This window comes from Lithobates pipiens, unplaced genomic scaffold, assembly GCF_037356315.1.
Source record: "Lithobates pipiens isolate NorthernLeopardFrog02 unplaced genomic scaffold, aLitPip1_a1.2 Scaffold_16, whole genome shotgun sequence".
Taxonomy (NCBI): domain Eukaryota; kingdom Metazoa; phylum Chordata; class Amphibia; order Anura; family Ranidae; genus Lithobates; species Lithobates pipiens.
In genome coordinates this window covers 86,189,262-86,217,201 of record NW_027507748.1, presented here as the reverse complement: position 1 = coordinate 86,217,201, position 27,940 = coordinate 86,189,262, and the positions used below count along the sequence as shown (strand labels likewise).

Here is a 27,940-nt window from a genome sequence, read left to right as displayed (position 1 = left end):
TTAATCCCATGACTTGCATACATCGAACCAGTTCATTATAGTACATGTATATTATTTTGAAATCGCTCTGTTCTTAATCCTCTACCCATATGATGATAGTGTGTCATAATATATCATTTCATCTTTCTGTAGTATCTTCAAGAAACATTACATTAAATGCTTGCCATGCCTCTCAAAAAAAAACATGAATACGATATATGAGTCCATACAGATCCCACTCTAGCAGAAACCTCAGTGATGATCAAACTCTGGAGAATCAAGAACAGAAAGGACACAGCCTGTATCTCCCCGGATTTCTGATCTCAGGATAAAATGTGTATCCCATTCTTTATATGTATAATACCCCTACACATGGATAATGAAGTCATAAGCATAGCCTGGGATTTAGACTGGGAAATAACAAGCCACCAGAGACTCATTAGCGCTTTCCATTCATTGCAAAGGGAAAGCAACACAGTGGTAGCTTGAGGGACAATGTATACTGTGCATGAAGGGTATCAAACACAAGCCTACTTTAGACCTGCCAATGGCACTCACCTGGTTAACATGGAAAAAAATTAACAAGATATGGGACTTGATAAGAGTCAGAACATACAGAAAGTTACATTGCTCTACTTGTATGCAATTGTCTGAACAAGTCATGCCATTTGGAAAAAGAAAAATATTCCTGAATAATTGTTCAATATCAATGTTTTATATACCCGTGAAGGTCATTCTGCATTCATTTCTTTTAATTCAATATAGTTTTCTGCCTTCAGACTGCTTGTACTGCTTGGTTTATGTATTTCTGTAGTAAATAATGCATGTATCGCTTTATCTAACCCTCTATATAACCTGGTGAAAGTTGATTACCTTTATTGATACAGTACACTGGAATTCTAGACACAGAATAATAATGGCTGGCTCCTGGCTTCTTTGTCATTTCCTTGCGTTAAGCAGCAGTAATGCTTCACTGTTATCTCTCACACACCAGCAATAAATCAGATTGCTGAATCATGAGTGATTTTTCAGCTTTAGGAAATCTTATTTTGAGGGACCAAGGTATATGTCTTCAGAGGCTGCAGATAGGAAAAATAAATGGATCCCTGGTGTGTAATACATCCTATATCTCCTTCAAGGCACATGTGTTATAAAATATTGGTAGTTGTATTGTGTTTAGAAAACAACCCGGTATAAGTTCTTGTTGGGTTTCATAAACCCTTTTAAAATACAAACTGCTCTCTGAGCACTCTGCACATAAATACTTAACCTCTTGCCACTTGTGTATTACATATGTGTGGGGGCAAAGAGGGCGGGCACATGGCACACAGATACATCCATGGACAGCTAAGGTTTCTGTGATGCTCAGTGCATACTGCCAGCACTGTGACTGATCCTGTTCTCCAGTACTTATCGTGAGCTGGTGGGAACAGCTCCCGATCATGTGACTACTGTGACAGCCAACCACAGTGGTCACATAATAGGACAGTCCTTCCCGCCTCCTAGGCGTAAAGATCCAGTTAAGGCTGGGTGCACTCTAATTGCGGCCACGGGGCACAGCAGGGTTCCAGCGCATCCCTGTTCTCCATTTTAGGTGTGAATCATGTCTGAATTTTTGCCTGAATTCAGACCTGAAACATAGCCAAAGATGCACCACACCCTTTTACAGTGCATTCCGTGGCCACCCTGGAGCTGTGTGAACTGGCTCCATTGAGAGCCGGTCACAGTCTCCTGTCATATGAGTTGGATGTGGGGGAATCCACATCCAATTTGTATCAGTATGAATCCAGCCTAAAAGTACAATGGGGTTGGGTTGGAAGGCGTTAACAAAGGGGCTTAATTACTAAAGGCAAATAGGCTGTTCACTTTGCAAAGAACATTTCACTTTGCAAGGGAATTTTCCCTTAGCTTAGTAAATGTGGTGGAAAAAATCACTTTGCAAAGAACATCAAGTGGTAGAAAATAGGAAAGGAAACAGTATTTTTGATTGAACATGACTGAATGATGGAAGTCAGCAGAACTTGATAAGTGAACAACCTATCTCTATGTAACTGTACCATGTTAAGTCGTGGCCTAATTCTAGCCTATCATCGTTTTCTTTAGTTTTTCAACAGTAGGCTAAAGTGGTTGTAAACCTCAAACATGAAATATGAACAAAGCATATCCCTCTAATGTACGGACATGTCTCATTTAAGAGCACTGATGCCACGTACACACGAGCGGACTGTATGGCGTACTTAGTCTGTCATACAATCCGACGGACAGTCCGTCATACTTTCGACTGAACGGACTTGACCACACACGGATGCACAAACAGTCCGTCGAAAGCTTGCGCGATGACGTGTACAGCACGTACGACGGGACTAGAAATAGGAAGTCCAATACACAGCAAAGCACCCTTCCGCCGTGTAAATCCTTTCTGAGCATGCGCCATTCTTAGTCCGTCGAACTAGCCTACTGACGAGCGGATTGTCCGCTGAAATGTGTTTCGACGGACTAAGTACGCCATACAGTCCGCCCGTGTGTACGCGGCATAATTGTCATTTCTGTCTGCTGCCTCGTTCCTCTGCTATCAGCCTGAGACACTTCTGAAAAGTTTTCCTGACACCAAGAGAAAAAAAAGGTGACAGTGGAGGTAGTTCTGGTTGATTGGCAGCTGCAGCTCTGTTCCTGTGTGCTATGTGAAGGGGGGTGTGACCCTTCCCTCCAATCAACTCTCAGAGCTCTCCTCAATGAGCTATGCAAATTGTAATTTCAGCTCTCTGCCCCTTTTTTCAGAAAGTTCAAACAAGCTTTGGAAATTCACCTCAGGCCAGTCACTTCACTGGGTATATGTAAGAGTGTGCAACCACTTTAAGATCAGGAAAGAAGATATCTAATTTTTATTGTTGTTTTAAAGTAATTTTCCTTTACTTTCTGTCTCAGTGCCACCTACCACCAAGACCCAAGACAGACAAATGTTTTGTCTAGAGCCCCCATCCCCCTACTACCCTCAGCAGCATGGGCCTTCAACCCTCACGGAGGAAGATGGGGATGAGGGTTGCTTAACCACAAGCTGGCATGTCAGACAGGATAACAACCATGATAACAACCATGTTGTTATACATACATGGGGTACTCATGCACAGGGTACAAGCTCTAAATTTGCCTCCACTGGGTGGGGCAAAGAAAAGGAAAGAAACATTTAAATGCGGTCAGTGATGAAATATAAAGAAAAATTGTATTGACTAGTTATATGGATTGGAACTAACCCCCTCTTACTTCCACTGTACTGCTCTCTGCACCCCCCTCAAGCCAATGCTTATGTGCACATGATATGAAGGCACAAACAGACATGGGGGGTCTGAAAGAACAAGCCATTTCAGGAACATGAAAGCTTATATAAATAGATAATAAACTGTATGAGAAAATAATACTCAGATTATTTTATTTCTCTTAACTTAAAGTGATACTAAAGTCTTGTTTTTTTTGTTTAAAAATAACAAACATATTATACTTACCTGCTCTGTGCAGTTGGTTTTGCACAGAGCAGCCTAGATCATCCTCTTTTTGGGTCCCTTGCCGGTACTTCTGGCCCCTCCCTCCCGTCAAGTGCTCCCACAGCAAGCAGCTTGCTATGGGGTGTACCCAAGCCACTGTTCTGTGTGTCCGTTCAGACATGGAGCCACAGCTCAGCCCCACCCCTCTCTCTTCTCATTGGCAAACTAACTTTTATTGACAGCATCGGGAGCCAATGGTACCCACTGTGTGTCTCAGCCAATTAGGAGGGAGAGTCCGGGACAACAAAGTCTCTTGTGCAACACTGATGGATCGAGATGGGGCTCATGTACATATTAGGGGGGCTGAGGGGGGCTGCTGCACACAGAAGTTTTTTTTTTATCTTAATGCATGGAATGTATTAAGATAAAAAAACCTTCTGCCTTTAGAACCACTTTAATATCCTATTTTTATCTGATTGATGCCTTTTAACTGCATTTAGATACTGTACTGTATAATGTTTGGAGAAAACTATCACTCTCAGCATCAACATTTGTTTTAGACACACATGAGAATGTCTGCAAGCTGTGCAAACAGAATTCGGAGAAATGTGTCACTGTTAAGCTTTGTGAAACATATGTCAGTGTGACATTAGCAGACCATTTAATAAACTTCGCTGTCTTTACGTTAAGCAAATGTACGTGCAAATATGGATGTAACTCACAATAATGGTCTGTTAATACTAAGAAAAACAAGCTGTGTTTTAGGAGGGACATTAAACAGCTGTTTTTAGATAAAGGAAGGCTGTAAATCAGACGAAACTGTTTACATCCATCTTTGCCTCCCATCAATTAATTGTTTTATGCACATACAAAAACGATTTTCAGAAACATGACATTACAAATGAAACTGTGCTCACTAAACACCCACTGATTTTTTTCTGATAATACAAGACTTACTGTTAGAATGTGAACATTATACATCCATGCCTGTATATTGAATATCCCAACTGAATAGATGGGCCACATTGACCAGTTCTGTAAAGGTTGCAAGGTTGATCATTTCAGCTTATTTTTATTTCATGGTATTCATTGTAGGCACTGGCTAAGGATGTCATCAGAAAGGTTTCAAGGTTGATCATTTCAGCTTATTTTTATTTCATGGTCTTGGTTGTAGGCTCTGGCTAAGGATGTCATCAGAAAGGTTGCAAGGTTGATCATTTCAGCTTAGCTACATTTCATGGTCTTGGTTGTAGGCACTGGCTAAGGATGTCATCCCAACCATGTTCTTGCTAGACCACAGGTTTATATTGTTCTTGGCATTTCCCAAGTCAGGTGGAATATATAATCTTTCTAGCATGTTCTTTGTCTTCCACAATGTTGGACATTCTTGTAGCAGCTCCAACATGCAGTATGCCTGCTTGGCAACATCATTATGAGATGCCATACTACTTTGGTTGTTTCTCTTGATCTGAGCTTTTTTTCTTACAGCTTCCTGTATTTATCTAGCTCTAAAATATTATATAAGTATGTTCTGCATCCAGTAGGAGCCAGTCAATTCAATACTGGCCTCCAATCAGCATACAATCTAATGTTCTTAACATAGGAAAATGTTTTACAGGCAAACTATGGTCACTTGGATTAGAGGTCAAGTGTAAACCCATCATGACAAAAATACAGGATCTGCCATATTGAAGACCTCCTTCTAAAAATGTTAGTTGCTTGTCCATTATGCAGAACCTTTGACTTTAATGCTTTAATGCTTACTAGTCACTGATGAAGACTAGTATGCAGACCAAGTTAGATATCCTCATCGGCATACTTGCTTTCTGTCAGTGTTGCAAACTGCTGAAGCAGAAAGGTCAACCAGGAAACCAGCTTGTTAAAAAAAGGCAAGGTCTGTAAATACAGGGCTGTAAGTCATGGATTTGTCCTTGTAGTAGAAAAATAAACTATAGTACCTAGAGAAAACCCATACAAACTTGGGGAGAGCACAAAGCCACAAAAATTCAAAAAATCAACAATGGGAACTGGATTATAAGAAGCTAATAATGCAAGGCCACAGTCCTACTTACTTAACTTTCTAGCACTGCCCCAGTGCTTTCTTGTTCTTCCTGTTCTTCTAGTCATATAGCTATACATATAGCTATTACATATAGCTATAGCATTTAGTCTCTGTGCTATACTATAAATTCTAAGCAGTATGCAAGCAGTGTGCAAAGCTTATGTTATTTTTAGTTTTTTAGATATTCAATGTGCTAAGTTTTCAACCCTGTTATACTATGTGTACTGAATGTGTCAAAATCAAATCACTAACACATTTTCTTTGCAATGTATTAACAAACTGTGTGTGTTTTAACTCTTTGACAGCATATGCAGTATTTCTACAACATCTTTACAGTTTCAATGCTGTATGATATCCAGCAGATTATCAGCAAACGATACCCAGACATTGGGGTTGATTTCCTAAAACTGGGGAATGCAAACTCTGGTGCAGCTGTGCATGGTAGCCAATCAGCTTTTAACTTCAGTTAAGCTTTGACAAAAAAATAAAACTGGAAGCCGATTGGTTTCAGTGCAGAGCTGCACCAGATTCTGCACTCTCCAGTTTTAGTAAATCAACCTCATTAGCTAATTTACAAACAGTTTTTCAGCTGGTTACTTTAGGGAATTCCAGAATTTGTGAAAGTGTTGGTTTCTTTTTATTGACTACCTAATTTTGGCAAAACATGGCTCTCTTAAAGCGCACCATACATGACTGTCCCTATATCTGAGGTGGAATTTTTTTTTTTTAAATACGCAAAACATTGTTGGCTGTATTTCCCAACATGCCAAAGCTAGAAATCATGACATACTGTGTTTCAGGCCACTTCCCACAACCAGGTCAGTTTTAACATTGTATTGATATGAAGGTCCAAGGAATTTTTTAGAGAATGTGCTGTTCCAGAAATCCATCAACATCCTCTGGCAACTAACTTGATGCCAAAATTCGGGGCAGATAGGGTCAGATGGTGTTTTAACGTAACTAGTTAGTTGGTCTTACCGCCCAAGAGACTTGAATTGTGGTAGGTGAAAGAACCACAGGATTATGCAACCGAACAATCACATCTCCCAGCTCCTTCTGAACCTGCCGATGGTCCACTCCTTGAACAGTTGGGCTTATATCTAATAGAGAAAATGCAATGACAGAATGTTATAATATATTATAATAAGTACATATTCAAACATAGGATAAAATTGTAATTTAGGCTAAGGCCACTTTGACATTTCTTGATCCTAGTTTGTATATACCCGCCTGAATAGCTTCAGGCAGGGCAGCAACTTTACAAAGCATTTAACAAGCACCCTTTTGCTAGTGGTAACTAAAACAAGCATTTAGTAGGTGTCATCTGTCCTTTAGAAGGCTTTGGCAGAGTTTAGCAAGCTTCAAGAGCCAACTTGGCTGGTGTTTACTAAATGCTTACATAATGCTAAAACTCACAGTTGAGTGGTATGCTTTTCAGACTAGCATTTACAACCCCAGATGAAAAAATGCCAATGTGTATTTAGCATGTTGTGCATAATATTGGTTTTGCAGAAATCATATAAGGGTACCAATCTGCATCCTTCCATCTACTGACAAATGTTAACTAAACTAAGACAGCCAACTCTCTGTTTCTTTAACTTCTTTATTTAAACTATCCTCCACAATCACTGATTAACACTTTTAATCAAGCCATGGTATCTCTGCTAATACAGACAAGAATTAGGTCACGATTCAGTAATTTTTCATAATTAAGAAACCTGACTGTAGAAGAGACTCTTCACTGATACAAGTACCTGTGAAACTGAGTGCAGGTGTATTGGCTGTAAGTGTAGAGCTATTCTGATTAATAATAACACAATCTTAAGTATTCCTTGAATGGTTCTCTCCTTGGCAAAGAAATTAAACTTAGGGTGCACCTGTTTAAAGAGCAATTCCAGCTTTTCAGTAAAAGACAAAAAATAACATACAATATTCTAAGTTTTCACTAGTATTATTGTTTTTCCTTTTTCTACTTTTCTTCTCTACGTCTTGCAATTATGGTCACCTTCAATTGGAATTATGTCAACGTTTTAACCACAGACAGACTTTAGAGGTGGGCCAAATCAAGTGACCCTAAAGGTTGTTACTTTATCCCTTGTTTTAGGGATATCATAGTATTCTACTGAAGAAAAGGAGGGACATACATTAGGATGATCAACACTATAAGGTATCTGCTATGTAAAAATCAGTTGTAGTTTCCTCTGAAACAAAATACCCCATCTTGCAGGAGTCTGTAGAGTCAGACAGTTTCTCTCTTACACAAAGCAACAGCCTGACTGTCCTGTGTTGCAAGATAACTCCTTGTGCTCCTTCTTGAACAGTGTGCCAATCAACAGCACCCTGGCTACCTAGATGTTGGATCGCAGGAGAGCTGGACCACTGCTTTGTGTGAGAGAGCTGCAGTCTGACTCTCCAGACTCCTGCAGCATTGGGTTTTTAATCCTTACTGCAGCACCTACCAATTAGCCACTTCAATACCAGGCACTTTTGCACCTTCCTGCCCAAGCCAATTTTTAGCTTTCAACGCTGTTACTTTTTAAATGACAATTGCGCGGTCATGCTACACTGTACCCAAACAAATTTTTTATCATTTTGTTCCCACAAATAGAGCTTTATTTTGGTGATATTTGATCACATCTGTAGTTTTTATTTTTTGCTAAACAAATAAAAAAAAAAATTGAAAAAAAAAGCTTTTCTTTGTTTTTGTTATAAAATGTTTTAAATAAGTAAGTTTTCTCCTGCACTGATGGGCACAGATGAGGCGGCACCGATGAGGTGGCACTGATAGGCGGCACTGATGGACACTGATAGGTGGCACTGATGGACATTGATAGGCCACACTGATGGGCACTCATAGGTGGTACTGGTTGGCACTGATTGGCACTGATAGGCGACACTGGTGGGCACTAAAAGGCTGCACTGATGGGTACTTATGTGTGGCACTGATATACAGCACTTCTGGGCACTGATGGGCACTGAGGGCAGGCACTGATAGATTTAACTGATAGGCATCACTGCTGGCACCGGCAGACATTTTACTTTGGCACTGATCCCTGGTGATCTAGGGTGGCATACCTGGTGGTCCAGTGTGGTGGCCATCCCTGGTGGTAGTTGCAGCATCCTGGTCATCCTGGGTGGGCATCCAAAGGGGGGCTGAGCTGATAATCAATCAGCACAGACCCTCCCTGTCAAGAGAGCAGCCGATCGGCTCTACTCTACTCGCATCTGTCAGACACGAGTGAGACGGCTCTTCCTGTTTACATTGTGATCAGCTGTGATTGGACTTAGCTGATCATGTGGTAAAGAGTCTCTGTCAGAGACTGTTTACCTAGATCGGAGTTGCAGTTTGTCAGACTGACACACGGCAACAACGATTGCCGCTATGTGCACCCACAGGGATGCACAGCGGCTTGATATCCTGGCGACATCATATGACGTCTGGTCAGGATTTTGCAACCACTTTCCCGACGTCATATTGCTATATGGCGGGCCGCAAGTGGTTAAAGCGGAGTTCCACCCAAACGTGGAAATTCCACTTTAAGCACTTTTCACTCCCTGACATGCCACATTTGGCATGTATTTTTTTTTGGGGGGGTGTACCCTTTTTTTCGTAGGACTTCCTGTCCCCCTTTCTGTTTCCTGTTTCTTCGGCCCGCCTAGGTGACGCCTCCTCTCGCCCTAGATGACTCGCGCATGTGCAGTGCATGGGTGCCCACAGTTACCATGATGGTGCCGAGGAGAGGAGAGGAAGAGGAGCTAGCTTCCAGGTGACCACATCGCTGGACCGTGGGGTAGGTGTCGGTTTATTAAAAGTCAGCAGCTATGCTTTTTGTAGCTGCTGACTTTTAATAAGCTAAAAGACAGGTGGAACTCTGCTTTTGATAAAGAGGAAAAGATCATAATGATTGCTATATATGCAGCCTGGCAATAAAGCATACAATCTGGAAGGTTTATTTGGGTTTAATGAAGGTTAGAAATTGAGCATTGAACTGAGCATTGTATGGAAAAACATTTAGGTATTCTTCAAAAATGACCAGAAGTTTAATGTAAAGTGGCTCTATGACAGAAAGGAACTATGTAAAATATTGGTAAGTTTCCTTTATCATGGCTTACACCAATAAGTGTAAAGTTGAACTCAAGAAATTGAGCCATTTCAAATTTATTTTTAGATTACTAGAGGTTAAAGGGGTTAAAGGGGTTGTAAAGGTAAATGTTTTTTCACCTTAATGCATTCTATGCATTAAGGTGAAAAAACATCTGACAGTCCCGGCGCCCCCAGCCCCCCTGTTTTACTTACCTGACCCCTGACCCCTCGAATGTCCCGCGCATGTCCCCCGACGTCCTTTCCACCATTCAGCCTGGCCGCTGATTGGCTGGAGTGGATGGATGGAAAGCAGCGCAGACATTGGCTCGCGCTGCTGTCAATCACATGCACAGAGCCGGGGGCGGGGCCGTGTGATACAGCGAGCGGCTATAGCCGCCGGCTGTATCACGGGAGCGCGCCTGCAGATGCTTCTCACCATGCGAGGGAGCTCGCATGAACGTGAGAAGCATCTGCGGGAGGAAGCAGAGACAGCCACCGAGGGACCCCAGAAGAGCAGGTTCGGGGCCACTCTGTGCAAAACGAGCTGCACAGTGGAGGTAAGTATAACATGTTTGTTATTTTAAATAAATAAAAAAATTCCCTTTACAATCCCTTTAAGTCCCACGAAGTGCATGCCACTTAAGCCATGCATTGCGATTCAGTGGGTTCAGCAGGGACTGGCTGAATTTCGATATTGAAGAAAATCGTATCATCTATGGCCAGCCTTATCTCTTTAATTTACAATTCACAGCTTTGTGGAACACCATAAGCATAGCTATCGCTATACTTCCAGTGCTCCAATGCTAGAACTTCTGGTCTCTGCTCCAGCAGCTGCAGAGTCACTTATAGCCGCAAGCCCATCCCATCCCTTGACTCCTTTTGCCCAATCACAGAATGCTTGTGATTGGGCAAAAGCAGTCAAAATATAAACCCAGTCACAATATACAATAATGCACTGGGAATGGACAGCAAAGGGGAGGGGCAAGCAGAGATGCTGTGTGTAAGAACACAGCATCTCTCCTTTCAGAGCTCCTCTAGTGATACACATTCTCCCAGAGCTCTATAAAACCCATCAATGCCCATCACTGCCACCTATTGGTGCCCATCAGTGCCGCTTTATTAGCATACATCAATGAAGGAGAAAAATTACCTGTTACCTGTTTGCAAAATTTTATAACAAAATATAAAAAAAATTAAAGATTTCTTTTTAATTTGGTCTTTTTACATTTTTTTTTAACAAAAAATAAAAAGCACAGATGTGATCAAGTACCACCATAAGAAAGCTCTATTTGTGGGGAAAATTATAAAAATTGAATTTGGGTACAGTGTTGTATGACCGCGCAATTGTCTTTCAAAGTGCATCAGCGCTGAAAATTGGTCTGGACAGGAGGGGGGTTTAAGTGCCCAATAATCAAGTGGTTAGCCATACTCTATTTTATGCCATATGACTCATGATTCAAATATACTATACAAGTAACACCGCTAGATCAAGAAACAACCAAAGCACCAATAATGTGATTGGATACAAATAGTATCCTTAAGACAAGGGAATGGGAGGGAAATGGAATACATTTAAAATTCAATCTATACCTCATAACTTCATGATACAGATTCAATCAATGGTCATGTCAGCTTCATTGACAAGTGCATCCTTTGTACACTTATCAGCCAATGTTCTCATTTTCCGGACTGACCCTCTAGTATCATTAGCAAACCACTGCATTTGCCATTTAAGCAAATGAAGTTAATTGTATTTATTAGCCTGGAAAAAGTGTCAATGCATCTGTTGCCTTGGAGATTTTGCACACATGCTGAGCTTTATAAGAGGCTGATATATATGTGTGTCCGTATTTCACTCCTTTGTCTAGCTCTGTTCAAATTATTTTTCTAATGCTCTTCCATGAGTTCCTTAGAAGTACTACTTTTATAATATTTTCCACCTGTCATATTTATATTAATTAATGAGGTTGTATGGATAAAAGGTACACTACATAGCCTTACGTAGGTCCTATGATATTAAACCATAATCAAATTAAAACAAAAAGTAAGACTTTAAAGGGTACAATACTTTAAAAAGACTTTTAAAAAAATGTATCACTTTTTTTTAAACAGATGCTAATATAATAAGAATATATACAGTATCTCACAAAAGTGAGTACACCCCTCACATGTTTGTAAATATATTATTATGTCTTTTCATGTGACAACACTGAAGAACTTAAATTTTGCTACAATGTAAAGTACAGCTTGTAGAACAGCGTAAATTTGCTGTCCCCTCAAAATAACTCAACACACAGCCATTAATGTCTAAACCACTGGCAACAAAAGTGAATACACCCCTAAGTGAAAATGTCCAAATTGAGCCAAAAGTGTCAATATTTTGTGTGGCCACCATTATCTTCTTGGGCATGGAGTTTATCAAAGCTTCACAGGTTGCCACTGGAGTCCTCTTCCACTCCTCCATGACGACATCATGGAGCTGGTGGATGTCAGTGACCTTGTGCTTCTCCACCTTCCATCTGAGGATGCCCCACAGATGCTCAATAGGGTTTTGGTCTGGAGACATGCTTAGGCAGTCTATCACCTTTACCCTCAGCTTCTTTAGCAAGGCAGTGGTCTTCTTGGAGGTGTCAACAAGGAAAACAAAGATCCACCGCTCCAGGTCAATCCACCGACAAACTGCTTACTCACCAGGCAGGTAGAGGTTCCAGGTGCAGGCTAATTGCACAAACCAAGTAAATGAAGAACGAACAAACTCTGGATAGCCGCACTCCGGTTCGAATGAAAAGTAAAACTCCACATCACACGAATCACCACAGCAAAGGGAAAAATATAGAACAAAATTACTGACGCGTTTCACGCTAAAACCAGCGCTTACTTATAGCTAACTATTGTTCAAAGTGAGAAACAAATATATACTATACAAGTGTCAACACGTGATACTAAAATCAAAGGTAAAAAGCAATGGCAGCTGATCATCATCATGAAATATCCACACATGTGACTCCTGCACTTAATCGTTGAGTGATTAAGGGTGAATAAAAGGGGAAAAGAAAAAATAAAGAAAAGGAAAAAGGGGGAAAAGGAGGTGGAAGGGGGGAGGGGGGAAAGAAAGGAAAGGAGGGGAGGGGGGAAGAAGGGTTGGGAAGGGGGGAGAGAGAGAAACCCTCCAGGGCTGAATCAATTTTATGAATGTGTATATAAGTAATAAAACAATGAATGTATTTTTGTTATTCACACATTCCCCCCTCCACCCCTTCCAAACCCTTCTTTTCCCCCCTCCCCCCCCTTCCCTCCCCTCCTTTCCTTCCCCTCCTTTCCTTCCTCCCTCCCCCTCCCCCCTTTTTTTCACCCTTTTTCCTTTTCTTTCTTTTTTCTTTTCCACTTGTATTCACCCTTAATCACTCAACGATTAAGTGCAGGAGTCACATGTGTGGAGATTTCATGATGATGGTCTATCAGCTGCCATTGCTTTTCACCTTTGATTTTACTATCACGTGTTGACACTTATATAGTATATATTTGTTTCTCTTTGAACAAGAGTTAGCTATGAGTAAGCGCTGGTTTTAGCGTGAAACGCATCAGTAATTTGGTTCTATATTTTTTCCTTTGCTGTGGTGATTCGTGTGATGTGGAGTTTTTTCATTTGAAGAAATAAAGGCACCTTTTTACTTTTCATTCGATCCGGAGTGCGGCTGTCCAGAGTTTGTTTGTTCTTCATTTACTTCTTGGAGGTGTGTTTGGGGTCGTTATCATGTTGGAAAACTAATTTGCGGCCCAGTCTTTGAAGAGGGGGATCATGCTCTGCTTCAGTATGTCACAGTACTTGTTGGCATTCATGGTTCCCTCTATGAACTGTAGCTTCCCAGTGCTGGCAGCACTTATGCAGCCCAAGACCATGACACACCCACCACCATGCTTGACTGTAGGCATGACACACTTGTCTTTGCACTCCTCATTAGACATGTGCAGAGTAAAATATTTTGTTTCGGAATTTCGTTTTCGTCCGAAAACTTAATTTATTTAGTTACTCCCGAAATTCGTTTTTATTTATTTCGTTTTTCGTTCAAAAATTGAATTCGTCCGAAAATCCACATGAATTACGGTCGAATCTGTCTTTGAAGGCTTATGGTGTCTGTTGAATGTATAAAGAAGATTCGACGGAGCTAGTATATAGCATACTTTAGAACCCTATTAAAGTCTATGGGACTCCAACGTTCAAAATCTAAAGTGCTAATTTTAAAGGCTAATTTGCAAGTTACTGTCCTGCCCCAGGGGACATGTATCAATGCAAAAAAAAGTTTTAAAAACGGCCGTTTTTTCGGGAGCAGTGATTTTAATAATGATTAAAGTGAAACAATAAAAGTGTAATATTCCTTTAAATTTCGTAGGGGGGGGGGGTTGTCTATAGTATGCCTGTGAAGGGGCTCATGTTTCTGGGGCTTAGAACTGTCGCTGCACAAAGTGTCATTTATGCAGGAAAAAAAGTCCTTTAAAATCACTCGCAGCTATTATGAATTGTCGGCTCCCGTAATACAGAGAACACTCATTGAAAGTCATTGATAAAAAAATAAATAAAAAAAAAAAAAAAAAGCGTGGGGGTCCCCCAAATTCAATTAACAGGCCCTTCAGGTCTGGTATGGATATTAAGGGGAACCCTGCCTCAAATTTAAGAAAAAATTTGACGTGGGGTTCCCCCTAAATATCCATAACCAGACCCTTCAGGTCTGGTATGGATATTAAGGGGAACCCCGCGTCAAATTTAAAAAAAAATTGACGTGGGGTTCCCCCTAAAAATCCATACCAGACCCTTTATCCGAGCACGCAACCTGGCAGGCCGCAGGAAAAGAGGGGGGGACGAGAGAGCGGCCCCCCCTCCCTCCTGAACCGTACCAGGCCACATGCCCTCAACATTGGGAGGATGCTTTGGGGGTCTGTGACCCCTCAAAGCACCATGTCCCCATGTTGATGAGGACAAGGGCCTCATCTCCACAACCCTGGCCGGTGGTTGTGGAGGTCTGCGGGCGGGGGGCTTATCAGAATCTGGAAGCCCCCTTTAACAAGGGGACCCCCAGATCCCGGCCCCCCCCTGTTTGAAATGGTAAGGGGGTACAAAAGTACCCCTACCATTTCACAAAGAAAGTGTAAAAAATGGTTAAATGAAACAAACACACTTTTGAAAAATTCTTTTATTAAAAATAAAAAAATAAAAAAAAGATTCCAGCGGCGGTAATCCACTCTTCCTATCCAGCGACGGACGGTCATCTCTCCAGCGATGTCTCATCTCATCCAGCGCAGCGAATCCTTCGTTCTTCTGTCTCCGCAGAGGAGACAATGCAAGGATTCCGGCTCCCTGACGTTTCTTATATACGGTGGGCGGGGCCACCCGTCACCTGACCCCGCCCCCCTCTGACCCAAGAGGAAACCCGGGGTTCCCCGTGACGTATGGGTGACCCCGCGCCCCTCTGATGTAACGGAAACCTGCCTGTGTTACATCAGAGGGGTGCGGGGTCACCCATACGTCACAGGGAACCCCGGGTTTCCCCTTGCGTCAGAGGGGGGCGGGGTCAGGTGACGGGTGGCCCCGCCCTCCGTATATAAGAAACGTCAGGCAGCCGGAATCCTTGCATTGTCTCCTCTGCGGAGACAGAAGAAGGATGGAGGATTCGCTGCGCTGGAGAGATGAGACCGCTGGAGAGATGACCGTCCGTCGCTGGATAGGAAGAGTGGATTACCGCCGCTGGAATCTTTTTTTTATTTTTTTATTTTTAATAAAGGAATTTTTCAAAAGTGTGTTTGTTTTATTTAACCATTTTTTTACACTTTCTTTGTGAAATGGTAGGGGTACTTTTGTACCCCCTTACCATTTCAAACAGGGGGGGGGGCAGGATCTGGGGGTCCCCTTGTTAAAGGGGGCTTCCAGATTCTGATAAGCCCCCCGCCCGCAGACCTCCACAACCACCGGCCAGGGTTGTGGAGATGAGGCCCTTGTCCTCATCAACATGGGGACAAGGTGCTTTGAGGGGTCACAGACCCCCAAAGCATCCTCCCAATGTTGAGGGCATGTGGCCTGGTATGGTTCAGGAGGGAGGGGGGGCCGCTCTCTCGTCCCCCCCTCTTTTCCTGCGGCCTGCCAGGTTGCGTGCTCGGATAAAGGGTCTGGTATGGATTTTTAGGGGGAACCCCACGTCAATTTTTTTTAAAATTTGACGCGGGGTTCCCCTTAATATCCATACCAGACCTGAAGGGTCTGGTTATGGATATTTAGGGGGAACCCCACGTCAAATTTTTTCTTAAATTTGAGGCAGGGTTCCCCTTAATATCCATACCAGACCTGAAGGGCCTGGTAATTGAATTTGGGGGACCCCCACGCTTTTTTTTAAATTTATTTATTTATTTTTTTATCAATGACTTTCAATGAGTGTTCTCTGTATTACGGGAGCCGACAATTCATAATAGCTGCGAGTGATTTTAAAGGACTTTTTTTCCTGCATAAATGACACTTTGTGCAGGGACAATTCTAAGCCCCAGAAACATGAGCCCCTTCACAGGCATACTATAGACAACCCCCCCCCTACGAAATTTAAAGGAATATTACACTTTTATTGTTTCACTTTAATCATTATTAAAATCACTGCTCCCGAAAAAACGGCCGTTTTTAAAACTTTTTTTTGCATTGATACATGTCCCCTGGGGCAGGACCCGGGTCCCCAAACACTTTTTAGGACAGTAACTTGCAGAATCTTTTCTCTCCGTCAAATCTTTTCTCTGTCGAATATTTTCTCTATATAATCTTGGACTAATAGAGGTAAGGTTAGGCACATTCGACCACAGGTTCTATAGACACGTTGTCAGAGTCATGTCGAATCTCCTATTCTATATCGAACTGTTGTAACAACGAAAACGAAAATAAAGCATTTATTTATGTGGGATCTTTCGTTTTTCGGATTTTGTGCTTTCGTTATCGTTTGTCAAAACGAAAACGAAAATAGCTGAAATTCGGACGAAAATGCATTCGGACGAAAACGAATGCACATGTCTACTCCTCATCTGGTTGTCGCCACAAATGCGTGACACCATCTGAACCAAATAAATTTATCTTGGTATCCTCAGACCACATTACATGGTTCCAGTAATCCATCTCCTTAGTCTTCTTGTCTTCACCAAAATGTTTGCGCGCTTTCTTGTGCATCATCTTTAGAAGAGGCTTCCTTCTGGGATGACAGCCATGCAGACCAATTTGATGCAGTCTGCGGCCTATGGTCTGAGCACTAACAGGCTGACACCCCACCCCTCTGCAGCAATGCTGGCAGCACTTACACGTCTAATTCCAAAAACAACCTCTGGATATGACGCTGAGCACATGCACTCAACTTCTTTGGTGGACCATGGCAAGGCCTGTTCTGAGTGGAACCTGTCCTGTCAAAACGTTGTATGGTCTTGGCCACCGTGCTGCAGCTTAGTTTCAGGGTCTTGGCAATCTTCTGATAGCCTAGGCCATTTTTATGTAGAGTAACACTTTTTTTTCAGATCCTCAGGGAGTTCTTTGCCATGAGGTGCCATGTTGAACTTCCAGTGACCAGTATGAGAGAGTGAGAGCGATAATACCAAATTTAACACACCTGCTTCCCATTCACACCTGATACCTTGTAACACTAACGAGTCACATGACACTGGGCAGGGAAAATGGCTAATTGGGCCCAATTTGGACATTTTCACTTAGGGGTGTACTCACTTTTGTTTAGATATTAATGGCTATGTGTTGAGTTATTTTGAGGGGACAGTACATTTACACTGTTACACAAGCTGTACACTCACTACTTTACATTGTGGCAAAGTGTCATTTATTCAGTGTTGTCACATGAAGATATAATAAAATATTTACAAAAATGTGAGGGGTGTACTCACTTTTGTGAGATATTGTACAAGTGTGCTATTCCTTAGGACCATGCCATTTAAAAAAAAAATAAAGAGTGGTTAATATGCCATAATACAGTAAGTTTACATTGCAACAACTACCGTGTAATTATATATCCCTGATCAACACTCTTGATCATACTGGAAATCACTGATAGAGGAAGGTATGAAATCCTCAGCATGTTTCCTAGATCACAGATCTGCTTCTACAGGAGGAACAAGGGAGCTGGATATCTACATACCAATCATATTTGCTTTGTGTTCTTTATTTTCTGAATATACTGTATATATCGAAATTTCCATTTTATTTACCCCCCACCCCACACAGTTTTCTGTTATTCTGTCCCCACGTACCTTTTCATATCTCTCTGCTCATCTGTTGACATATGGAGTTCCTAAGTCAACAGATCTAATGTTTTCTGGAATCAACTAATGTAACTGCCAGTCTAATATACTATCACAACGCATTAAGCCACATTACCTTGTGTTCGCACTGGGTCTGACATCGGGCTGGGATCACTTAGGCCTTCAGCATTGATTGCTCTCACCATGAAAAGATATATTGTGTTGGGTCTCAGGCCTTTCACCGTATACAGCGTTGTCTTCACATGATTTGCCACTGTCTGCCAACTATTGCTGACAGATTGGCTGCAGAAAATAAAAATATCAGAAACCTTTAATCAGTGTTAGAAAAGTTATGGACACTACAGATACTAAAGCATGTGATGTAGAGATGAAGACATATGAACAGAGACAAGGAAACTCTGTGGGTGATAAAGTCAGCAAGGGGCAACTGATGTACAGATCGCTTCACTTTATTCATATGGCAGAAAGTAAAATAAAGACTTGCACAGACAGGCTACTGATATTATCTCTATCATATTGTAATCCGCACTGGGTAGAATTGGAAGGATTACTATGGGCAAACACAAATACACTCCACTTTTTTTGAGCAGCACATTCATGGATCTGATTAACTACAATAGGTATTACCTCCAAATGTGGCCACTGTAATTCTACCTCAATGTCCTCGGGTGAAATAATATTTGCTTGCACAAGGACATAGTTACAATATATAAAACTGAAAGTCTTTCTGTTTTATTTGATGGTAGAGTAGGCCATAGTTTAAACAAACTTGTCAGTATTTTTTTTTTTTTTTTTGCTGTCTGTGTCCCTTTGGAGAGATTTCCCTTCATCTAATGTTCAGGGATGCAATAAAAAGTGATAGAAAATCTCTACAAAGTAAGTAATATTCCAATTGAACAGCTTTTCTGGAACATGATTCCCCATTTACCCTGTTTTGATGACAGCTCTAAAATGTTGGATTTCCCACTATTTTCTGCCTTGGTGAAAATAGTCTCCAGAACCAAACAGGGCATACATTACATACATACATACATAGGGGACACAGGTAGCAATGAATATGTATACATTAAATGTATAAATATATATATATATATATATATATATATATATATATATATATATATATAAAACAAAAAACAAGCGTTGGCTATACATGCACTGTATTGTTTGATTACACTGCAGAGGACATACAGTATATGTGACAGGTACCATGAAATCAAGTATAACTGCTACTCAGCGCTATCACTTATGTAACAGCTGTGTTCCAACCTAATATTTTGTATAGTAGACAAGTCACACTCAGATGGTACATTGGATCTAAGGGCAAAGGCCTTATTTAGGGCCACTATATACAACAATGTAACACAGTAAAAACCTACGTAGTCCTCCCTAGCACCCTAACTTAGGACTCCCCTCCCATGTGTTTATTTATCTTAGCATTACTCCCCCAGTCTCCAGGTTGGTATTTTCTTCGCCACTGACCCAATAACCCTCTATAGAAGTGAACAGGACTGTTGTTGGAGCATCTCTAGGTGTTTATATACAAGTCTTAAATGACTAATTGCACAGGCACAGTGAGCATGAAATACAATTTTAGATCAGGGCAGGAACACAGCAGAGTTGACATTTCAGTATAGCCTTCAAGTACCAAACTGAACAAGGCTATACCACCATCTCGTACATTCTCTAATTGTAAACATAAGATGGTCAGCAGATCAATTTGTTGAATGACCATGGCCAAATGTTGGCACTAAATTGCCCAAGCTGCTGCTCTGCTGCTTTTTGGATAGGACAACAACCCACTACTATAGCTAAAAGCCTCTGCCATATCGTGCCCACTCTTTGCTACAGGCCCTCCCACAACATCCCTGGCTATTAGCCTTTCAATTTGTGAAGAAATGAATGTCCACACAAGAAGGATATTTTCCCTGTCCATTAGCCTTTAAATTCTTGAATAAAGGAATGTCCACACTATAAAGATATTGTCTGCACTTTACTGATGTCCTTCAAAGATGGCAGTGACATATCACTATATCACATAGACATACTGACAGATTTCTTTAGCATATATTACTATACACAAAATTGGACAAGCTGTAGCAGTCATTTGTGAAAGCTGAACATTGCAAATCATTCATAAGCCATCTTCCCTTAGCATCTTCTCACCTTGGAAGCACCCCAGTGTTTGGACCCATCTCCATGTATACTAAATCTGTAGCATTCTGCTGTATTCAAATCGAGATTTACAAGTTGAAGAATCCTGCCCTGTCAACTGAGATTAACAAGACGGCTTTTGTAGTATACCAGTCTCTCTTTCTATGTTCCACTCCATAGCTCCCCCCAGCCAGGTACATTCCCAGATGTCATCAGTCCCAGTGGCACTAGTACTCACATCAGCCTGGCCTAAAAGGTATTTTGCATCCTGCTTTCAATCCTCATAGAACATGTTTTGAGTCAAGATAGCTACAGCTGGCTCTTCTAAAGGGCTGGGCCTTCAGCTAAGTTTAGGCCTTTGCAGTGGCTGACTACATCTACATGGCTGTAGGGTGTTTGTTTCCTATGCTTAGTTTTACCTAAGACTTCTCCCACCCTGGAATTTATATGAGCATTCACGAACTTCACCCACTACATCACTACAGGAAGGCTTTGTCTAAAAAGGGACCTAACACTCAATTACACAATTTCTTATTACTACACTAATTTGAGACAGACCCCATGTAGTGACAGACTAGCTATTTGCACCTGCCTATCTGCACCTGCTTAGAACCATGCCATCACATCTTAATGAAATGTATAATGTATAAATGTTCTTATTATTCAGGAATAAAGAATGATTTAAGATGAAGACTTCCAATTGGCCAGAGAGTGTCTGTATATATATATATATATATATATATATATATATATATATACACCAGTCCCTATATCAGTGGGATAACAGTATTGGACCACCTATGGTATTCAATATATCTATCTATCTATCTATCTATCTATCTATCTATCTATCTATATTTTCACTTACACTTACAAAAATGGTCTGCAATGTCTAAATATAAAAATGATATTTCATTATTTCTTTAAAACATATGTATTACAAGTGGCATTAGGGAGAAAACACTGACATCAAAATAGTTTTACATGCACACCTATCAGGTGAATCATTAAGAAGTCTCGATCTACTGTTGATTCATGCTAAATTGCTAATGTCTAGTGCATACAGGCAGCAGTGCGTGTACTGTCCTCCTAAGTTAACAGTATATGTATCCAAGAATGAAGCATCTGTCAGAATGTCACGGAGACGCTCCGTGGTTACGGAAGTATTAAATAACCATTACCATAATAAGAAGAAGATGGATTACTACAGCAACTACCTGACCAGGGGAAGAGCTTCAACAAACAAAAAGTCACTTTATTGCCTGGTTGATCACAGCAATAAGTGACACTCAAAAAAAAAAAAAAAATACCTCTACTCAAACGGTGACTGGCCATGTCCTGCCAGTCTGGCATCTCATTTGTGTGTGTGTTTGCTCCCATGCTCAAACATGTTTGCATTATTGTGAACGAACATACATGTCTGGCACCGGCTTTGGAACCAAATGCCCTATTTAACTGCTTCAATAATGGGCATTTTCACCCCCTTCCTGCCCAGGCCAATTTTAAGATTTCAGCACTGTTGCACTTTGAATGAAAATTGCACATTAATGCAACACTGTACCCAAATAAACATTTTTTTTTTTGCTATACAAACAGAAAAAAAACACCAAAAATGTTGAAAAAAAAAGTTTTTCTTAGTTTCTGTTATAAAATGTTGCAGATAAGTACATTTTCTTCTTCACTAATGTGCACTGATAAGGCTGTACTGAAGTGCACTGACAGACACTGTTTAGGCTGCACCAATGAGGTGGCACTGATAAGGAGGCACTGATGAGGCAGCACTGATGTGCACTAATTGGACACAGCTGGTCACATGGTAAAGGGCCACTGTGATTGGACCTTTACTACAGCTGTGTCCAATGGGCACAGTGGTCACAGAGCGCACCTGATGCAAGCCCCAGGGGGCATGCAGAAGATGTGCATGTTGAAAGATGTCCATGGATGTCCTCCCAGAACTGAAGAGCCATGCTGTTGCCTTCTTTTGGCTATATTGCAGGAAGGAACCAGTTCAAGTACAGCACAACTTACAGTTACTGAGTGGTCATCAGCCCTTATGACTCAACCTGATATGTGTTTTTCTGTGTTTAACCCAGCCTTTTGACTTTGCTATATCCAGATCTTCCACTGCTGACCTTGGTCTATGTCCTGAGTTTGCCTTCTGTGTGCAGTTTCATGACCTTTGTAGCCTTGGCTTGAACTCTGGCCTTGCTACTACTTTCCAAATTGATATCTCTGCTGCCTGGCTGACCTCTGCTCATCCTGATTATGTCTCTGCATCTTGCACCTGTGGGTTTCAGTGGCTAACCGGCATACCAGTCTTCTGACCTAGATGAAGTTGAAGAATCTTTAGCATTTCATCAATATTCAGACTGTCTTCAGATCGCCTGCCACAGGCACACATACCACTTTCGTTCTGCTACACCATGTCGCCAACTTCATGGGGTATAGGGCGAAAAGCATAAATGAGGCTTTCTAGTCAACTCAATGACAGATAGGTATGTGACAAACTTTGCCTCATGATGGTAAAGAAAAACTCACCGACCTCACAAAAGTACTCGGATTAATGCCCAGGGTCTAAAAATTCCTATACTATCCTTTAATATAAGAAAGCGCACCATGTGGTAGAATATTCCACAGCCTAATCACACTTAGAATCAGTGATCTTATCACTGGCAGTTAATCCTCAGAACATTCACCTTCTCCCGCAGCATCACTTGTTGGTTGGGTTGGGTCAAGCACTGCAGAATCTTGCTCAGAGAGTGAGCAGTGATAAAGCAAAGTCCAAAGTGGCTTAACCAGTAAAAGAGCAATGCTGCAGGAGAGTTCTATCTGCTTTCTTAACAATTGTATTGGTGGAAAATTTGGGCAACTAACAGGACTGCTAGTGTTAAAATACCATTCTTTTATACTGGTGGTAAAAATGGTAAAAATGTCTCTCCTACATACCTACACATTGGTCTTAAAAAAAAAAAAATATATATATATATGTACACTATCCTGATACAAACCTATTTTATTACTAAAGGCAAATAGGCTGTTCACTTTCCAAGGGAATGTGCGCCAGCGTTTAGTGAATAGGGTGAAGCTCTGGTGACACTTCCAATCAGATGCAAGGAAAAATACATTTTTTTTTTATTTTCCTTGCAAGTGATCGGTTATGCTTTACAAAGTGAAACCTTTCCACATTCACCAAGTTCTGAGACAAATTATCTTACAAACAGCAACTTTCCTTGCTGAGTAAATAGCATTTGCCTTTAGCAAATCAAACACAAAAGCTGTATTAATTAGATCATTGTTCAGATTCAGCTATGACTGACAATAGCAGTACATTGGTGATCACATTTAGTTACCTATGATAGTTACTACACTAAATGTAATATTATTATTATTCAGGATTTATATAGCCCCAACAGTCTGCTTAATGCTTTAAAAAGTAAAGGGAGACTGCACTGTTATAATACAATACAATACAATAAGATTAGGAGAGCCCTGCTCTTGAGAGCTTACAATCTAAAAAGATGCAGATGCTAATTGGAAGCTAAAATTATCATTATTATCAATCACATGTTATTTTTCTGTCATTTAAAATCAGAATAATTAACGTGAAGGCTCCCTGTTGGAAGCTGTCTTACCTGAAAGCTTCAATTATATATGATGTCACAGGCAGGACCCCTGGTGTGCCCGGCTGCCATGACAAAGTGACGCTGTTCTTGCTGACATCCGTAACCTGAGGCTTTGACGGCGGTCCAGGCAAATCATTGATATCAAAATTCTTGCTGACGGTGGCACCAGCAGATTCTAATGGTAAGCATAGAGATCACAATTTTCACTCAAAGACAGACTACAGTTACAATGTCCTGTGCTAGCATGTGTACACTACTTACCTGTTACTTCCAGTACTGAACTCCAATTTGTCTCTCCACTAGAACTCGTGGCCACACAAGTGTAAGTACCAGAATCAGAAGCCTAAGTAAAAAAAACATATATATGTATATAATCAGCAGCAGTTCCTATAATATTGTACTGAAGGATCTATGGAAGTTACAGTGGGGGGTAAGTGTAATTTGTTAATAAGCCTAGGTTAACATACTGTTTCTGCAGGTAAGGAATGTGCGTTTTCTAAATCTGCAGAGAAAGAAGCTGCACTTTAGTAGACATGCGCGGGTGCCATGAATTGTTATGGCACCCCCACACATCGGCAGCTGCGGCATGTTTTCATGCATGCCAAACAGCAAGGTATCACAGCATCATGCGATTTGGTGTGGCACAATTAAAAAAATAGCCAGGGACTACTTTTTTCATTCTGATAGAAAGCATAGCCAAGCTGATACAGGTTGAAGCAATTTCACGCTTCAACCTTTCGGTGCAGGTCCAGTCTGTAATCTGGATAGGTGCCACTGGAACAGGAAAATGTTGACCACACTCACAGGTTTGAAGCAAAGGTGAACGTTTATTGAAGATAAAAATTGGCAGACAAAATCGTGGACATCATGACATCAATGGCAGAGATTAACGCCTTTCACAAACTGAAATTTGCTTAGTCATAATCTGATTATGACTAAGCGAATTTAATTTCATGAAACGTGGTAATCTCTGACAGGTCTGCATTGATGTCATGATGTCCACGATTTTTATCTGCAATACATTTTCAAATTTGCTTCAAACCTGTGACTTCCTTTTCCATGTTTCTGCGGGTAGGGTACCTATTGAAATGTTTGGGCTGTCTACACAGAATGTCACAATAATGTGAACCTATGCTGTCCTTTACAAATATATGTCTGTCCTAAACATGTGCCTTATAGTGCAGAGGTGCAGAGGTAGTTCAGGTTAGCTCAATGCTTTCTGTCTGAGCAATATCTACATTCTGACCGTGCTATTTTTTTAATGGAGTAGATAACAGCAATATAAGTCTTTGTGACCACCATTATCTGTTAAATTTTCATAACATAGCTCTGAACAGCACTAAAAAAAATGTATTTTTTTGACCATATTTACATCTACTATATATACAGTGCAAAAAGATATATTAGCTGACTTAAGAATCCAAATCATGTTTTAGACTAAATATAAAGTGCAAACTAACAGTGACATCTTGAAAAGTGTCTCTGGTCAAAATTTGTGTCTGGGGGGCGGGGGCTACTGGGAAATAATGGGTGAAAGTTCTCCTTGTGAGATAGACAGGTGGCATAACTCCATTTGCAGCTATATGTAAGCAGCCTTTTGGAGAATAACTCACAGTCTAAACTGAGATTTTAAAGACAACCTTTCTAAATCCCTGAATATCAGTGCAATCTCTTTCCTTGTTTCAGTCTCTTCGCCAGAGAACACTGCGGACAGAAGTCGCGTACGTTCCGGGAGTTGGCTCGGGATCACTGAGCTCCTACCTTGACTGGCTGATTTTCCACCAACTCCTAGGGACCTTGCCTATTCAAGCGCACTATTTAATCCAGCAGTACAATAAAAATGCATTAACCTTTGTGGCCAGTGCTTGCTTTCAGCATGAAGTGGGAGGCTAAATTGTTTACTCAGGGAATGCTGACATTCATTTTTTTAATACATTCCATTTTGCGCAGAGGAAGTTAATAATTAATTTATGGCCACCGAAAGACAGTGACAGACATAAAGTTTAAAGCACTTTCCACTGTAACCAGTGTATGAATGAGACAGTGATATACTGAGTGTCTGAATGTACAAGAGCACAGCTTTTTTTCATAATCAATTTTTTTTTAAATTCTGTTAATAAATATCATAAATAAATATAATATATATTTTTTGCAATACTGTATATTGTAATTCTGTTAACAAATTACCATAGAATATCTAATATTACCATATCAGAGCATTTTTAGACAATAACGTAGAATCTTATTGAAAATCAAAATCAAAATCATTTATTTAAAGAGTCAGTCCTCTCATAACCAATGTTTCAGTTTTAGAGAAACAAATAACCAAATTGTTCCCTGTGTTTCTCAGACTATAAAAAAAAAGATTGCTGTTTGTAAAGTGGATGTTGACTCACTGGTCGACAATTAATTTGCTAAAGCACTATGTATCTTAAACAGTTAATGTATGTATGTGTATGTGTATATATATATATATATATATATATATATATATATATATATATATATATATATATATATATATATATATATATATATATATATATATATATTATCATCTCAACAATCTCAGTGCTGCTAATTTCCTTCTCTTTCATGCATACACTACAGTAAAGGCTGCCTATAACTACTCAGAGTAAGCTTCCTGATTGTGGTACATGCCTATGCAATGAGTGTCCCCATTGCCCCTCATAGTCTCCATTAGAAGCCTGTGTGACAGAATGGCAATGCAGGAGAGAAACTGAGTTGTCATCTTGTAATGAGTCACCCTATAACAGAAAGTGCCTGAATAAAGACCTTCCTAACAGGATCACCAGGTATTATTTTAATAACTTAATGACCACCCACCGCATATATACATACTCTATTGCTCAAAACAATGTACCTGTAAGTCATTTGGTGCAGTAGATACTGTGGGCGTGCACACTGCACGGAGCAAGAGCCAATCAGCGGGATCAGTGGACCCGATGTCCGCCAGCCACTTGCGATCACTCCACAGAGAGGCAGAACAGGGATCTGCCTATGTAAACAAGGCAGATCTCCGTTCTGACAGGGAAGTACACAGAGTTCTTATGTATCACTGTGATCTCTGTGTTCTTCCTGGCACTCCCAGGGAATACACTTGACCCTTTGATCGCCCCAGATGGCGATCCCTGCCAATGTAATTTATACAGTAACAATGCATTTTTTTTTAGCACCGATCACTGTATTGGTGTCATTGGTCCCCAAAAAGTGTCACTGGGTGTTAGATTTGTCCACCGCAATATCGCAGTCCCGCTAAAAATCGCTGATTTGCTGCCATAATCAGTAAAAACAATAAATAAAAGTCCCTAAATCTGTCCCATAGTTTGTAGATACGATAACTTTTGCACAAACCAATCAATATTTGGAAAAAGCTCTGATGGTTTTCCCAACGGAATTCCGCTCAAGCTATCTTGCCTACACACGGTCACACCAAATTCCGATAGTTTATAACGCGGTGACATACAACACGTACGACGGGACTAGAAAAAGTAAGTTCAATAGCCAGTAGCTAATAGCTTCTGTCTCGTAGTTGAATCTGAGCATGCGTGATTTTTGCCGTGTCAGAATTGCATACACACGATCGGAAATACCGATAGAAAGTTTTCCGTCTGGAAAATTGAGAAGATGCTATCAATTTTTGGCTGGCGGAAATTCGAAAAGCTAAATTCCGACTGAGCATACACACTGTCGCATTTTCCGATGAAAAGCTCTCATCGGTCTTTTTCTGGCCAGAATTCCGATCATGTGTACGGGGAATAACAATAATGAGGTCCTTCTTCCTCCTATTGGATTCTTAATTGATTTCAATGCAACAGGGAGTAGAAACAATGAAGAAAGAGCATCCCAGATGCTGCACACCAACAAAGCCCAGTGGTTGGCGTAGCCTGCACAAAGCCTGAGCTGAGGCTTTGTGGTGTGTGGCGCCTGGGGTGGTTATTCTTCAAAATGCATTAATGGAGCGGATTCAGGCTGTCCTCTAGCCTGCATCTTCATCAGGAGTCACCAGATTTGGACAGTGGGAAGTCTGAAGCGGCACCCCTAATCCTTTGGTGTGGGTAACAGGGAGTAGAAACACCCAATTGTGTGTGTGTTATCGGTAAAACCAGGAACTATGGCAAGGAGCTCTATTGTAATGTAATGTCAAATGTTATAAAACTATACCACACTTGCTCTCAGGAAGCCGAAAAGAGGGTCACATTCTGATGCCATCATTCCTAAAACATTACTTGACAAGCACAGACACATAAAGCAG

General features: G+C 40.9%; 1 protein-coding gene across 20 annotated transcripts in view; it reads right to left on the bottom strand.

Moving 5' to 3' along the window:
• Positions 1-27,940, bottom strand: part of ROBO2 (roundabout guidance receptor 2) — a 1,315,320-nt gene that overhangs the window by 99,560 nt on the left and 1,187,820 nt on the right. For all 20 annotated transcript variants that reach the window (XM_077480077.1, XM_077480086.1, XM_077480092.1 and 17 more), the window contains 4 exons: positions 23,926-24,007; positions 23,674-23,839; positions 18,003-18,169; positions 6,499-6,620 (listed from right to left, as the gene is read on the bottom strand). In XM_077480077.1, coding sequence (XP_077336203.1) covers positions 6,499-6,620; positions 18,003-18,169; positions 23,674-23,839; positions 23,926-24,007 — 537 coding nt within the window. The remainder of the gene's footprint in view (positions 1-6,498; positions 6,621-18,002; positions 18,170-23,673; positions 23,840-23,925; positions 24,008-27,940) is intronic.